The 17403-nt window shown below is 40.0% G+C and overlaps 1 protein-coding gene across 1 annotated transcript in view; it reads left to right on the plus strand.

Moving 5' to 3' along the window:
* Positions 1-7798: 7798 nt before the first annotated feature.
* WDR43 (WD repeat domain 43) overlaps positions 7799-17403 on the plus strand; it is a 47359-nt gene continuing 37754 nt past the window's right edge. The window contains exons 1-2 of the mRNA XM_058682924.1: positions 7799-8065; positions 14888-15025. Of these exons, the coding sequence (XP_058538907.1) occupies positions 7841-8065; positions 14888-15025 (363 nt within the window). The 5' untranslated portion in view covers positions 7799-7840. The remainder of the gene's footprint in view (positions 8066-14887; positions 15026-17403) is intronic.

Here is a 17403-nt window from a genome sequence, read left to right on the forward strand (position 1 = left end):
TGTGCTTTCTAAAACATCAGCCACCACAAACTCCATTATCATGTTTCTCTCTTTCAGTCCTAAAAATGAATAAAGAAACTGCTCTGACCCTCCACCCCAACTGTTCATCTCACTTCTGTTTTTTATTTGTTTGTTTTGATTTGGTTTTAAGGAAGTTTTCTTGTTTTGTTTGTTTGTTGAGAGAGAGTAGGGGGGCGGGGAGGGAGAAGGGCAGAGGGAGAGAGAGAATCCTAAGCAGGCCCCACACTCAGTGCAGAGCCCCACTTACCGCTCTCCATCCCATGACCCTGGGATCATGACCTGAGCCAAAATCAAGAGTTGGACGCTCAACTGACTGAGCCGCCCAGGCACCCACCTATGTTTTTTAAGAAAGTTTCTATGATTTTAAGAAATCTTTTTATTATTACTCCAAATGAGGGCCTGGGTTGGCACTGTCTGAATCCTAAGCCCTACTAATGGTTTTAAAATTTATCATTCCTGCTTTATTATCTCTTAAAGATGATTAAATTGTATTTGGCTGTTATTTCAGAAGGAGTAGGGCTTGGAAAGAAGAAGATATAATGACAGAATGTGGGAAATAAGTTTACATATCTTTGATTTCTAACATAAACTGTAAAAAGCAAATAGCACCCCTTTTTACTATTTGAATAAGACACGATGTTATAAATCTTTGTCGTACACACATCTAATGAAATACATTAACATATGTTGAAAAATACAATTAATCCTTATTAATTGATGATCTTTCAGAGCATTTAAGCTCTCAAAAAGTCACTATGCGTGCCTTTCTCTTTTTGACTATCCTTTTCCCTTTCCTTCCATCTTCCCTAGGAAACTGTCAGCCTGTACTCTGAAACTATAGTGAGGCATCATCAACTCATATTTATAAGGCCAGTGTCATTTAGTCAAGCAATTATTTTAAAGTCCAAACAGCTTTCAAGAAGTACTGTGGCTGATGGCTAACATCTTAAAATCTCAAGTCAAATTAGACCATCAGTTCTAATTCCAGCAATGTTCTCCTCTACCTCTTTGAGTGTGCTTCTTTCCTCTCTTTTGTATAATTTTCCCTCATCCTTCAGGTATCAACCTCACCAGAATGGTGGCTTATAATAACTCCAAAACACTGGGAGAAGTGACTCTCCTATGTGCTCCTGGTATATATCCTGTCTTTAGACCAAACCGTGCATTGTGCATGTCAGATTAAATAAGATCACTGTTTATTTACCATTTCTGAAGTTAGAGGATAAGATTGTGGAGAGGGTTGTGTCTAACTCATCATTATAATTCCATTGCCTGTCATAGTGCCTGGAACCCAATGTGCCCTCAATAAATATTTGTTGAATAAATGATTGAAGAAAGTAGGAAATGAGAAAAACAGCAGCCCTGATACCTAGGTGCCTATACTAAATAATTCAGCATGTAAATATTGTCCAAATATATTTAATAGTTGTATGTTTTATTCTGTATCTTTACATGTACTTAGCTTTTACTAGAACTGCTGAAGTTCATGATTTTTTTAAAACTGATTTTTAGCAAAACATAAAGTATCTAAATCTGAGAATATAACTGCTTTTCTCTTGCTTTTTCATGTGTTTCCCCCTGTTGCTGCTGAACTTGAATCTGGATTCTGTAAAACTCCTCTAGGATATACTGTTGTGTATTAGAAATTGAAGGAGTCAATTGAAGGAGGTCAAAAGATACAAACTTCTAGATATAAAATAAATAAATCCTGAGGATGTAATGTACAACATGGTGACAATAGTTAATATTACGTTGCATATTTGTAAGTTGCTAAGAGAGTACATCTTAAAAGTTCTTACACTGTCTCGATATTGTAGCTTTATTGTAAATTTTGAAATCAGGTAGTAGGAGTACGGCAATTTGTTTCTCTTTTAGATAATTGCTTCACTTTGCATTTCCATATAAGGATTAATTTACCAATTTCTACAAAAAGTCCAGCTAAGGAGCACCTGGGCAGCTCAGTCGGTTAAGTGTCCAACTCTCGGGTTCAGCTCAGGTCATGATCTAGTGGTTGTGAGTTCAAGCCCTGTGTCAGGCTCTGTGCTGGCGGTGTGGAGCCTGCTTAGGATTCTCTCTCTCTCTCTCTCTCTCTCTCTCTCTCTCTCTCTCTCTCTCACCCTCTCTCTCTCTGCTCCTTCTGCATGCACACTCTCTCAAAATAAATAAATAAACATTAAAATATTCCTGATAAGATTTTTGTAGGGATTATTGAATTTACAGAGTGAATTGAGTACAATTACTATCTGGACAATATTGAGTTTATCAATATTGAGTTTATTGAGTTCATGAATATACAACATCCTTCCCTTTATTTAGGTCTCCTTTAAGTTTTCTCAGCAATTTTTTATACTTTTTAGAATACAAGTCTTGAACTTTTGTTCATTTTTCCCCCAGGTATTTTTTCTGTTGCTATTGCAAATGGAGTCATTCTCAATTTAATATTGATTGTCTATTGATAGAATGTAGACATACAATTGATTTTTATATGGATCTTGTATCTTGAGACCTTGCTACATTGATTTATTAGTTTTAGAATTTTTTGAGGATTCTTCAAAATTTTCTATAAGTCATCTGTGAATAAAAATACTTTTATTCTTTCCTCTCCAATTTGGATGGTATTATTATTATTATTATTATTATTAACTTTATTGCAATAGGTGGAACCTTCAGTAAATATTGAATAGAATTGGTCAGAATGGACAGAATTAACTTGTTTTCAATCTTAGGAGGAAAGCATCAATCTTTCATCATTAAGTATGAAGTGAGCTGTAGGTTTTTTGTAGATTCCCTTTATCAGATTGAGGATATTCCTTTCTGTCCCTACTTTGTTAAAAGTTTTTTTTTTTTTAATTATCAATCGGTGTTGATTCTGTTCAAATCTTTTTCTTTATCAAAAAATGTTTTTCTTTATCTTTCAAGATTATCATGCATTTTTAATCCTTTATTCTGTTAACATGGTATATTACAGTTATTGATTTTTGAATGTTAAGCCAACCTTACATTCCTGGGATAAATCCCATTTGATCATGGTCTTTAATCTTTTTTATATATTGCTGACTAGATTTGCAAATATTCTGTTAAGGATTAGAGACTGACAGGATCTATCACTTTGTAGGATAAAAAGAATTAGTTAAACGTTGAATTGTTAGTAAGTTCAATGAAGGCCTGGAATTGGGGCAGAGAGAGGATTAGAAGAGCTTAAATTACAGGCAGAGCAAAAGAGCAGGACCTATAACAAGAATGATAAGGGCAGGAAACCGGAAGCAGGTCAGGGTTTAGTGATGTTTGAGACCATCCACAGTGAATGATGATATTGGGGAGGGTGACAGGGACCAGATTACAGATTGTCTTGTAATCCATATATATTAAACAGCATAGAGTTTCTTCTGTAGGTGCCAGCAAGCTTGTGGAGGGTTTCAAGTGGAGAAGTGGAATGGCCAGGTTAATAATCTACAAAGATCGTACCACTGAGACCAGCGTGGAGAAAGGGAGTCTAATACAAGCAGTGGTGGCAGTTCCAGTGGGAGATATAAGGCTCAGATAAGAACAGAAGTGGTAGAATTGGATGGAGCTGAGGAAATTGAACGGAGAATTATTTAAGAGATAAAATAGGATCTGATGATTGATCAGATGTGTATATGTGTTTGGGTAGAAGTGAGATGTGGGACTGGGTAACAGGTGGCTTTCTGACTTTCTCCAGTGGCTAACTGGATAGTTGATGGTATCATCAGCCAAGGCAAAGGATATAACAGAATGAGCACAATTAGGTTCGGCTGCATATGACATAACCAAAAATACTGTAGTTTAAACAGCAGGGTAGTTTAATTTTCTCTTGTATAAAAGAAGTCCAGGCAAGGTGGCCCAGAGCATATATCATGCTTCAGGGTTTCTAGATCCTTCTATCTTGCTGCTCTGCTCTTCTTAGCATGTCGTTTTCTCCTCAAACTCCATCATGGATGCTCTAACTTTTGGCCACCATATTTGAGTTCCAGGAATTAAGAAGGAAAAAAAAGCAATGAATAATAGCAACCCCTGTCACTTTAAGGACATTTTGTACTGGCCTATAGTCACATGGTCTCACAGTTTGCAAAGAAAGCTGGGAAATGTACTCTTTATTCTGGAAAGTCACATGCCCAGGTAAAGAAGTGCCCCAAGGCCCCCTGATGTTAGAGAGTGGGAGATAAGGACGATCCAGGAGAGAAGACAGAGAAGGGGAGCCAGAGAAGCAACAGGAAGCCAGGAGGGTGTGATGCCATGGAAGACAAGCATACTGATGATAAGTCATATGAGATTCAGACTTACAATGGACACATATTTAGCAATGTAGAGGTTACTGTGCCCTTACTGAGAATTTTGGCATAGTGATGGGTTGGAATGAAAATCCCGTTAGAGGAGAGAAATCAGAGGAGAGAGATTAAGAAAATTAGATTACTTTTTTTTTTTTTTAAAAGGAAAGAAAAGATTGGGACAGTGCCTTTGAGGGAAGTGAGGTAAAGGGAATTTTATTTTTTAGGAAGAAAGAAATAACAGCATGTTTATATGTTGATGAGAAGGATTAAGTTGAGAAGTAAGATTAATGCTGGTAGAGAGAGGAAAGACGTTTTGGAATAATGAGATCTATAACTTATGTGGAGGGGTAGCCTTTGCTAGGAGTATGGACAATTCATCCATAGTGCCAGGAGTGACAGGGCACAGGTCAGTTAGAGTTTGTGGTACTGGAAGCTTGTGGAAGTTCTCTTGTGATTGCTTCTATTTTCTCAAAAAATAGAAGCAAAATCATCCACTGAGAGGAAGGAGGATGGAGTTTTGAGATGGTAGGAGAAGATAAGAATTAGTGTCTAGGAGAGTGGAAGTGTGAACGGACTCGGGAACAATTGATAACCTGGCAGCATTGACTTCCCATGTGAAGCTTGTGACCATGAATTTAAAGTGCATAAGAGTCATAATAGGTGGCTGTGACTTTTCTCTAGTTACTTTCAGCTGCTTTGGGGGGGGGAAGAGTTAGGTTTTACCAGGTTTGCAGTTTTACCACGGAAGGACTATGATGTGGGAAAGAGGCAAGGGATTTGAGGGTTGTAATCGTAGACTTTAAGATAAATTAAGGGGGCAACTGGGTGGCTCAGGTGGTTAAGCATCTGACTTCTGCTCAGGTCATGATCTCATGGTTCATGGGTTTGAGCCCCATGTCAGGCTCTGTTCTGACAGCTCGGAGCCTGCTTTTGGAGCCTGGAGCCTGTTTCAGATTCTGTGTCTCCTCTCTCTGCCCCTACCCTGCTCGCACTCTGTCTCTCTCTCTCTCTCAAAAATAAACATTTAAAAACTTTTTAAAAATTAAAAATATATAAAAATATAAATTAAGAGGAAGGAGCAGCCATTAAGGAGCTGGAGGGAGCAAGCCTTCCGGAAAGATAGGAGTTAATGGTTAGAGAGTGGTGTGGGAAAATTGAGATTAGGAAGGGGGTGCAGCTATTGTAATGATAAGGTCTGAGACGTGACCATGAGAGTAAGTAAGGTAGAGGCCAAGATCACTGAAAAGGAGGAGGTCAATGAATGATATTTTGGGTATTGAAGGGTCATCGACCTGAGTTTTATATAGTCTCATTGGGTCAAATTGTTTATACTCAAAGATGACTTAGTTAGAAATCCAACTCCTCCTTTACTGCTCAGCTCTATACCTCAGTTTTGTTATCTGAAAAATGGAGATATTCATAGTTTCTACTTCCTAGGGTTGTTGTGAGGACTGAATGGATTAATGCACACAAAATACTTAGCATAGTACCTGACATATGGTGAGTGCACAATAAGCTTTTATTTTTACTTGTATATTTGTGACTAATCTATAACTCTAGCTCAGACTTTTCTTCATACAGATTCATATATGCTCCTTTACAACAAAGTCCTTGGAAACGTTTCTGAAAATCCCTTTTCTGCACTTTCTCACCTCCTTTTTTCTTTCTCACCCTCTACACTAAGTCTCCCACCCCAAATGCTTTTGTTTTGTTTTTGAGAGAGAGAGAGAGAGAGAGAGGGTGCAAGTGAGCGAGGGGCAGAGAGACGGGGAGAGAATTCCACAAGGGGCTGAGAGAGAGAGAGAAGCAGGGCTCACCTGAAGCGGGGCTCACCCAAGTGGGACTTGGGCTCACCAGATGCAGGGCTCAAAGTCACTTAAAGTTGGGCTCTAACTCACGAACCGTGAGATCATGACCCTAGCCCTCAAGTCTGATGCTTAACTGACTGAGCTACCCAGGCGCCCCTGTTGGATTTTTTTTTTTTAAGATTTTATTTTAAAGTAGTTTCACACCCAACGTGGGGCTTGCACTCATAACCCTGAGATCAAGAGTTGCATGCTCTACCTTCTGGGCCAGGCACCCCTCAACTGTTTTTGAAAAGTCACCAACGCTCTTGATCTTGCCAAATCCTGGTTCGTTTTCAGTCTTCATCTTACAATCTTTGACATGTTTTTGATCAGTTTTGCTTCCTAAATCCTTATAAAGATTTGGTTTCCAGGGCATTTCATTCTCTTGGGCTTTCATCCTACCTGTTACCCATTCTTCATCTTCTTTGCTGGATCTTCCTCCTCTTCCTGACCTCTAAAGGTTGGCACATTTTGGGGCTAAGTTTTCTTTTCTATCTGCACTTATACCCAAAATGCTCTGACTAGTCCCACAGTTTCAAAAAGCATTTGTATGCTAATGCATCCAAACTTCTATCTCTGTGATCTTCTCTTATAGCCAGCTCCTCCTGAACAACTCTATTTGGAGGTACAATAGGCATATCATACTTAACTGTCCAAAACAGAACTCTTGATTTCCACTCCAACCAAACCCGTTTCCCCAATCCAGTTGATGGAATCACCATTTAGTAGTTTGTTCAGGCCTTAGAATCATCTTTCACCTGTCTTTTTCTTACCCATTGCAATCATTTAGCAAACCTGGTTGGCTCTAATTTCAGATTACATGTGGAATTTGGTCATTCTCCCCACCTTTACTGCTTTCATCTGAGTCCAGCCCACCAGTGTCCTTCTGTATTGTGTGTCTGCTTTCATTCTTGCCCCGCTAACATCTCCATCCAGAGGCCAGGAGGCCTTTTAAGAAATGTAGATCTGTTTGTTATTCCAAATAATCTAAAACGCAAATGTTACCTTGGCACTCCCTGTTTGTAAAGCTTCAGAGTCTCCCTATATCCCTGAAGGTGGTGTTTTTTGTCTTTACCGCTAGGCAATAAGCTGTGTGGGCCGAATAATATCTGGCATTTCTTGAATTAGAATGCATTGATTTGTTGAAACATTCTGGAGTCATTACACATTGTCTATTTGATGTAGTAACATGGGATTAATCCTGACGAAATAAGCAGCTCCTACCATTACTTTTACACTATGATGTCTGAATAAATTACGTGTGTTATGTGTACACATGATTACAGCGTGGAAGTGGGTAAGAAAAAATGAAAACAAATGTCACAATCATGGAGTTATGTGATTATTTCTTCTAAACATTGAGTTCAATCATGTTATAATTAAAAAAAACACAACAAACCCAAACCTTTTTCTTTCGTTCTTTTTTTTTTGAAAAGAAATGTCCCGCTCTCCAGTCTGCGGTCACGTCCCTCCACAGTCCCCTCCCCCGCAGTATAAGTTAGCCTTGGGCCCTCCGGGCCACCGTCCACAGGCTGGGTCCGCCCAACGCTTGCTCAAGACGCGAGGAGCCGCTCCCTCGGCTGTCTACGCTCCCTCCTCCCGACTTCCTCCCTCCAGGCCCCGCCCCGCGCCGGTGCGCATGCGCACAGACGAACACGTGGCTGCCGCGGTGCCAGGGCAGCAATGGCGGCGGGCGGCCGTGGTGTTGCAGACCCCCTGTCCCCGGCAGGGGTTCCTTGCGCCTTCTCCCCGCTGAACCAGGCCTACTTCGCTTTGGCGTCTGCCGACGGTCAGTTGCGAGTGTGGGAGACAGCCAACAATAGGCTGCACCAAGAGTACGTGCCTTCCGCGCACCTCAGCGGTACCTGCACCTGCCTGGCCTGGGCGCCAGCGCGGCTGCAGGCCAAGGTAAAGCAGGCGGGACGGCGGGGGGCGGGCGTCCGCCCGGGCTCGGCCTCAGTGCACCCTCGGCCCCACGGCGCGTGGCGCGGCAGCTCGCGCGGCCCTGCGAGGCCCGGGGCGAGGAGGCACAGAGCGTGGCGGCGGCGCGGACTCCATCCACTTCGCCAGTCCCGTGTGCGGCCTGTCCGCAGGGTAGCGAAAGAGGGCGCGGCTGGATCCGATGGGCCGTTGACTGGAGTCCCACTGACTGACTCCATGCGGTCTGTGCCCCGCGCCCCGCTGTCGTCGGGGCCGCCATGTTCGCATAGGCCCCCGGTCCCCCAGGGCGGCTTGCTTCTGCCAAGCCTCTCGCATCAACATGTGCTCTTCAGTGTCTTGGCTTTTGACAGAGTCCCTTCTTGGGACTGTACTGTTCTTTTCCGATTCCTCTAGTTCATCGGCTTTGCCTTAGGCGATTGGAATGAGTGAGTCTGTTTCCTTGCTTCCGGACACCCCCCCTTCCCCCCCCCCCCCCAACCCTTGGGTCAGCTCACCACGTGTTCTCTTCCACGTCCAGTGTGTGGGACTCTCACTCTTGAAACTCTTGACTTTCCCAGGTTTGTTTCCATTCTCAGTATTTTGAAACTATAAGCTTTTTTATTTTTAACATCTCAATTCCCCTTTATACACGCTTTTAAAACCAAGTCTGAAGTCTGCTATAGGATGTGGAGGTAAAGTGAAGTGGCCGGTTTAATTTAATGAATGTCAGTCCAGGTGAAGTTTTTTTAGATGGGACACTGCCGAGTTAGGGAAGGCTTTTCACTGTTAGGGCCCCATCTCAGGTAAGATGCCACTCACTGTTTAGTCACTAGACTACGTCTGCTCTAACTCACATGCACGTGGGTACTACAGGTATAGAGTAGTCAAACGGAATCATTCTAATGTGATTTGGAAGCCTCAGGTATCGTGTTTAGCTGACACTATGGGTAAAACTTCAAAAGCTAGTATTTAAGACAGAGTTTTAACTCCATCTGACTACCGTGGGGGAGCTTTCTGCTAAATGTTTAGGTTGAAAGTAGGGGTACATCTAACTATGCTTTGGATGAGTATATTTAGGTATTTTTCAGATCTTAAGGTAGCTTTTCATAGTTTCTAGATGAAATGACTTTAGTTGATTATTAAAAGAAACCTTTTTGGGGCTCTCAAGGTGAACTCAGACTCTTAAAAAAAAATCATAGGCGTCATTGTTAAAGTTAGAGCAGTCTGCATAATTTTCCTTTTCAAAATTATTTTCTATGTTTCTATCTTAACAGTCCTATAAAGAGATGACAATATTGATGCTGAGGGAAAATCTGGAACAATGATTGGATGCATGGATCCAAGCTCTACTGCTTACATTTAATCTAGGTTTGGCTTCATAGTAATTCAGTAGTTTTTATATCTCTGATTCATCATTGGTAAAACAGGGGTGATAATACCCACCTCATAGAATGGTTGTGAAGGTGAACATGTTTAAGAACACATAAGTATTTAGAATAATGTAAGTGCTACAACCACTGGTCATTATTGATATCTCATGTTTGTATGGTTAGTCCTGGCAGGGAAAGATTAACTTTTTGTCTTGTGAAGAAGAAACTGAGGCTCTGGAAAATTAAGCAACTTGCAAAAAACCAAAAACAGAAATAGAACTCAGGTATTTAGGGCTTAGTTCTCCATTATCTACAACAAATAGTTAATATTAGGTTGGCAGAAGTTTGTTGCCTACCCCCAACTCTCTTTGCCTCACCCCCCTTTTGATTTTCTGTTGACTTAAGTCACATTCTGTGCCTCAGGAATAAAACTTTGGCCTAGTTACAAATTTCCTGTTGAAAGTCATAGTTTTAGGTTATGTATATCAGTCTAATATAGAAAAATATCTGAATTTGGTTTCATACCCAGGACTCAACTCAAATTTGGCTTTTGTCACATTGAGCAAGTCACTAGTTTGGAGGCTTAATTGAAAAATGAGAGTTTGGCTACTTAAAAGTTTTTGTAGGCTTCAGTATCCTTTTATCTGTATGCTCTTGTTTTAGCCACATAACTTTGTGAAATGTTTTGAAATAAGATTTTTAAGAACAGAATCAGAACTAAGAAAATTCAAGTGACTTCACCGAAGCTTTAATAACCAAAGAAGAGATTGTGGCCACTAGAGTTGAGGTACTCTGACTCCTTGTCCGCTTTTCTCATGCGGTAACCCTAGATCTTGAGTCACAGAATTGAGAACTTGGAGGAATGTAGAGACATCCAGTCTTTGTCATATTGGAGATGTATCCTTCTAGAACATCAATTTTACTGAAGATGAGAGGGGAGAAGCAGTTTTCTTGAATGCGCACACGTTTTGGGGTAAAATAAAGTCACATAATTTTTTAAAGCTAGAAAATGATTAGTGATTTATAGCAGCTGCTTCAGTCTCTGCTCCCAGGCCCCTGGGTTATGATCTTTGTCACTTAAGTTTTAAGATGTTCTCATCTTATTAAACCCTTCCATTTCCCATCTTTGAGGATTAGAGTATGAGGCTTGAAATGGATGTTATTCTGAAGCCAGTGTTCCCAGCATGTTAACGTTTTTGGAACTCAAACCTGAAGTGGAGATTATGCCACACACCTTTCAGAGTCTTCAGAGAATTATATGACTGCTGTAGTAAGTGCTCAGTAAATGTTAATTGTTATTGAATGCTTCAGTTAGCATTCTCTATGGGCTCATTTTACTATTTACTGCTAACATTCCTCAGTGTAAATCATTTTGTAATGGTATCTTGTATCTGGTTCAGTGATTGGCAATTTGCCACCCAAAGACAAAGTTTGGTGACATTACTACTGAGTGGAGAAAAATGAGTTGGTGCTGGGTTGCTTGGGTTACAAGAATTAAAGCAGTACTTCGTAAATGTTTAGGAAAATTGGATTGCTGTTCCTTGTTCTTGGTCACAGAATGATTCTAATACTTCACATGCCACAGTAGTGTTTGGAGGGTTTTTGTACATGTTATATAGGTGAGCATTTCATTTGGTTGATGGGGCCTGGGGGAAGAGGACCTCTAATGAGGATAAGCAAAGTGCAAGAAGACAGACTGATAGACTATCGACAGATGGCTATGTTTACAGCTCCTCAGGTGTATGTGTGTAAACTGAGGCGGAGATGTTATGCCAAAGCCACGGAGGAAGTGGCTGAGCCACCTAGTAACTGACCTTGCTATTTCATTGCCCCCTTAAATCTCTCAAACTTCTCTACTTTTCCTTCCCTAGCTGATGTACAGCTCTGAAGAAACAGACCTTGTCGACTGTTAGCTGCCACAGGAAATGTGTTTATGCTCCTTTGCTGTCACTGCAGTTAAAATGGTCTCACGCAGCTTGGTACTTGTTGAATGAAACACATGGATTTCAGCCGTGAGACAGGGCAAGCACAGTAGCATTAAGAATGTTTTTAGCAAGAATCTGAGCTGAGTATTCCCATTCTCATCCCTTGGAGATGTAGTACAGTCTGGTTGTGTTCCTGCATGATGCTCTATCTTAGGGTCTCTCCAGTATTTGAACTTGAAAACAAGGTAAAGTTTGCAGATTAGATCCTGTTGACAGGAATAGAAGTTCCTGTGTATTAGAATTTAAGTGTTTTTGATATAAAGACTGTATGTAATTATATGTAAAATGCACACATTTTGTTCACTGTTATCTATGAAACTTAAACATATGCCAGAGAAATGATGGTAAGATAGGCCAACAAAAGGCGTAGGAGACTAATTGCAGAATGAAACTTGAAACTTCGGCATAATTTTTGGTGTCTGGAGGTCAGAATTTTTCAAAAATAGTTTTGATCCATTAGTGGATTGTGAGACAGATTAGTGGGTTGTGATAGTGGTAAATGAAATAGACCATCAGAGTGTGTTTTGCTTGGGAAAGGATATGGTTTTTGTGGAACTTGTTTCGCTTATATATATGTATTTTTATGAGTGTGTGTACTGGCTGTCCATGTAAACTCTTCTTACTCTGGGATCTCAGTCTAAAAAGTCATTGCTTTATTGGTCAAATTCAGACTTCTCATCAATGGATGTGCTTTTTTCCTCTGTTTTTCACATCTGCCCTGTCTTGATTTTGTAAATCCTGCACATATGTTGGTGACACTCTCACCCAGCCTTTTGATTGCCTTTTGGATCAAATGCTGATAAACTTTTTCAGATTGGTGCTGCTCTTTATTGTTTAGCTCAGTCAGACTTTCAACATTGAAAAAGGCTCTGTAAGAAATCACATTTTTTTTGTCTTCACTCCTGGTACCCCCAGGAACTCCTAATTTTCCAATCACAAATATGAATTAAAGTTTTAGCCTACCCTTTTCATTACTTTATATAATTATATGTAAATAATGAGTGTGCACATGACATTGTGTTAGGCACTTTAGAGGAAGTAAAACTGAGTATGACTGAGACATCAGGGAAGAAATGGACAATTCAGATATGCAGTGTCTGTAATGCAGAGCACAGTATGATGTGTGCCTTAAGGGAAAGAAGAGATTTTTGTGGAGAGGTGAGAGTTGAGGTGGACCTTGAAGCATGGATAGATTTTTAACCAGGTAAAAATTGAGGTGAGCAGGAAAAGACCCCTCCAGGTTCAGGGAAAAGCAGAAGCAAAATGGGAAAGTGTTAGTGATTGGTGTAATGTAAAGATGGAATTAGAAATAAGGTTGGAAAGGGTGGGTTGGAGGCAAATTGCACATGCTTTTGAATACAAGTTGTTTATATCGATTTACTGTTCTCTGGGGAATCATTGAAGTTTTTGATCACAGGAGCAACAGGTTCAGAAAGAAAATGCTGACAAAGGTCTATCATAATCTATAAATATTAGCTTTAAATTCTTGGGTTCAGAAATATTTGGTAATGGGGTAGTATTTAAAATAGTAGATTTCACTAAAATGCACATTGCTTACATAAGCTTATCTGGTTGACTTGTTCAGACATGCTCATCCTGCTAACTTGGAAGTGATTTTTAAAAAGATCGTCCAACTCAGAGAAAATATGCATGAGTCAGTAGTTCTTTGAGATGTGTTACTTGTGTTATTATTTAGGTTTAGACCAGTAATCCTCAAAATTGGGCATAGGTTCTGTGGATGCTCCTCTACTTGTCTCTGCTTGCTTCTCCCCAAAATACAGATTTTGTTGATGGGGAAATTAGGGCTTTGAATATGTTAATGTTTAATTTCTAAAATTTCTTTGTGCTTTTTAGTGCAAATTCGTATCTCCAAAAACACATATACATATTTGGACCAGCATATGTTTCACACATTAGAAACCTCAGTGTGGATAATTTTGATTTGATTTGGGAAAACCAAGAGTTGGAGAAATAAGTTCTAGAATCTTTCAGAGAAGAGTTTTCTGATGAGGTGTAGTAGGAGGTTGGTATACTTTCCCCCACTGCCCTTGCCTGAAATAGGTGTTTGTGTTTATAACCTTGTGCAGAGACCACATCTGCCTTGCGGGATCACTCAGACTTGGCTTTAGACATTTGTTTAACTGAAGGTGGGACATAGGACATTGCTTGTGCTAAGGTTTCAGTGTTTTAAGCAAATTAAATTACTGATAAGACCATCAGACTTTTATAGTTTGGCTTTTAATTGTAACTTCTCTTTGGGGTTTATTAACGTAGATACATTTCCTCAGGACTTGCAAAATGTGTATTTTTTTCTATATATAAAAAGTTTATTTTTTGTTAAATCTTTTTACTTTTTGTGACCTAAGTGTTCAAATGAATAAAATTCTTCAAATGTAACAGCCCCATAAGAAAACTCAAAAAAATGGAAAATGCTGTATAAATCTCCTCCTTGATATTTTTTATGTATTTGTAACATCATAGTTTATGTTGGTGGCTTTTGGGGCAAAATTTCTGTTGTTTTTGCTCTAGAGCAAAGATCTTGCACTATTGAGAATATGTTCTTTTTCCAGGGTTAGTGGTTTATATTAAAACAATGTTTTATATTAAAAGAATGGCTTTCTCAGCACTTTATGCTAAAGTACAGGCTGGCAAGCTTTAATTTAAAAAAACATGGAAGAGAAGTTCTGAAATGGTACATTTTCAGCATTATAAATATACTTTGATGTGATGTGATCATTGATTGTTTTTGGCATATGGGAGCTGTTAGTATTATTTTTGAAGTAAATCAAAGGAGTCTTGTGGCATTAGACATTAGATTGAAACTTGTGCCTCTTAAGTCATTAGGATCACCAAGACTGCATGGAACTTTTCTGACTAACCCTAATTCTCACACAATAGAGCAATTCCAGTGTGAGCTATTAGTTACAATGATTTTTTTTTTTTTTTTTTTGACTGAAACCGAAATAAATGTGTGTTTATAAAAACATTAGAGTCCCCTCCTGGGAATGAAGGTAGAACACAAAGGAAAGATGAGAGGAAAAGGGAAAGTGTTGGTTGCTTGGGTCTATAATCTCTGCTTGGGAGTGGAGGCTTCCCTTGGACCTATCAGGAGTGATTCATTTCTGAGAAGTGGAAGCAGCAGTGAGGCTGCATGGATCTTTTAAGAGAATACCAAGAGCATACCCTGTTGTCTTTACTCCCTCCCTTCCAGAGAGGTAGGAGGCAGGGACTGAGACTTACAAGCTCTTCTTTTCATTGGAGTAGTTTTTTTTTTTTTTCCCTAAATAGTGAGAAAGAAAGCATTTGAGAGTGAATTCCCCCACCCCTGTCTTTAAAGTGTCTTTTGGTGGCAGTCATTTCATTTGTTGTCTAGTGGGCATTTGCATTTATGCATTAATGATGTCTTGTATTGAAATACATAATTGTTTTTTCTTTTTTTCTTCCCCCTCCCCCAGGAAAGTCCCCAGAGGAAAAAAAGGAAATCAGAAGCTATAGGACCGAGTAACCAGATTGACTTGTTGGCTCTTGGTACAGCAGTTGGTAGTATTTTATTATACAGTACAGTAAAAGGAGAATTACACAGTAAATTGATAGTAAGTATAGATATTTGTATGTGCACAGACATATATTGTATATAAAAGATGGTGGGGAAACTATTAGAGATTTATTAAAAACAACAGTTCAGGATAATGCTATAGGATCTGTACTATAGGCACATATTTCTGCCCCCACATTTAAAATTGTGTATAGTGATATTTGCTAATAGCTGTGACAGGTAACGTAATCTTCATTATATGTCAGAATACGAAGAACTTTTGATGAGGTTTAAAATAGAGGTAATAAGTTCAAGGTATCACAAACAGTGACTGCAGGAAAGAGCTCACCACTTCCAGGGCCAGAGAACAAAGGAGGCAGTGGGATTATTGCTGCAACTCAGACCTTTAAGGAACAGGTATTGCTTTCTATGCTGCTGTCTCTTGAGGAGGAGTGGCCCCATGGACTTGAGGTCCAGACCTCTGAGGACAGAGCTCTAGCTGACTGCTAGTGTCTCTGAAAGGAGGGGAGGAGACTATTCCAGGGGTTGGAAAAATTGCATATTGGGTTCAGCTGCTGCCAGAAGCATTGCCTTGTTGGGGTAAAGATAGTCTGGGCTGATATACACTAGAAGACAGGAAGGAACAGGTCCCTTGTTCTTCCTCCAGCCTTGTCTCCCTCTAGCACCCCTTATTGGTGGAGCCTACTGGCCATGCAGCTGGCAAAGCAAGAATGTGGTTTGGAGTCCTAGCCCCAGTATCACAGAACAAATATATACTACAGGACAGTGATTTAACTTACAATGATTTGTTTCAGACATTATCTACTACATTATGTTTTTGGTGTTTGCTGAACTTTTCTCTTTCTTTAGGAATGCTTTCTGTATATGTGAATCAAGCAGTGTTTTTTCTTTTTTTAATCTAAGTTTTTTTTTCTAAAGTTTAATTATTTTGAGAGAGTATGAGAGTGTGTGTGCATGTGGGGGAGGGGCAGAGACCGAGGGAGAGAGAATCCCAAGCAGGCTCCCTGCTGTTAGTCCAGAACCTGACTTGAGCTTCATGAACCTGAGCTGATATCAACAGTCGGATGCTTAGCGGACTTAGCCACCCAGACACCCCTGTTTTTTCTTTTATTTTATTTTAGTTTTTTTTTTAAGAGAGAGAGAGAGAAAGCGAATGAGAATCTCTTAACTAGACTTCATGCTGAGCATGGAGCCCAACGAGGGTCTTGAACTCATGACCATGAATGATCATGACCTGAGCTGAAATCAAGAGTTGGACGCTTAACAGACTGAGCCACCCAGGCACCCTCCTGTTTTCTCTTTTTAAAAATTTTTTTAATGTTTATTTATTTTTGAGAGAGAGAGAGAGAGAGAGAGAGAGAGAGACACGATCAGAGAGAGAGGGAGACACAATCTGAGGCAGGCTCCAGGCTTTGAGCTGTCAGCACAGAGCCTGACGTGGGGCTCAAACCCACAAACTGAGATCATGACCTGAGCCGAAGTCAGATGCTTAACCAACTGAGCTACTCCGGCGCCCCTCCTGTTTTCTCTTTTTAAAAAAAAAATTTTTTTTTTAATGTTTATTTATCTTTGAGAGAGACAGAGACAGGGTGTGAGTGGGGGAGGGGCAGAGAGAAAGGGACACAGAATCCAGAACAGGCTTCAGGCTCCGAGTGGTCAGCACAGAGCCCGACGCGGGGCTCGAACTCACAAACCACCAGATCGTGACCTGAGCGTGACGCTTCACCAACTGAGCCACCCAGGTGCCCCCCTGTTTTCTCTTTTAAGTAACATGCTCCATACATAATTTGGGACTACATTACGTCGAAAAGAGAAAAAAAAATTACTCTTATATCTACCACTGAGAGAGATTTAATAGATTGTGCATTTCTTTATGTACATGTTTAAGAAATACAGTTCTTATTTCGTATCCTGATATTTTCCATTAAATTACAACATGAGCAGGGCTTAGTCGGTTAAGTATCTGACTTCAGCTCAGGTTAATGGTCTCATAGTTCCTGAGTTCCAGCCCTGCATTGGGCTCTTCACTGACAGCTCAGAGCCTGGAGCCTGCTTTAGATTCTGTGTCTCCCTCTCTCTCTGCCCCTCCCCTGCTTGTCCTCTCTTCTCTCAAAAAAATTAATGAACATTAAAAGATTTTAAATCCATTACAACATTTTCGTATTTTTCAAGAACTAGTTATAAACATTTTCAGTGACTGCCTGAAATCCCACTAAATTGGATAGTCCGTTGGCAGTTTAGCTATTACTGTTAAGGTGGCTTCTAATTTTTTGTTGTTACACATTTTTTTATCTGTTTACATGGATTCCATTCCCAAAATTACCTGTAAGTAATGAGTCAGAGTGTTTTAATGTTAAGGCATTTTAGGCATAGTATACAAATACTTTCCTAGAAGCATTCTTCTAATTTTACTTA

The sequence above is a fragment of the Neofelis nebulosa genome, chromosome 9 (assembly GCF_028018385.1).
Source record: "Neofelis nebulosa isolate mNeoNeb1 chromosome 9, mNeoNeb1.pri, whole genome shotgun sequence".
Classification (NCBI taxonomy): Eukaryota; Metazoa; Chordata; class Mammalia; order Carnivora; family Felidae; genus Neofelis; species Neofelis nebulosa.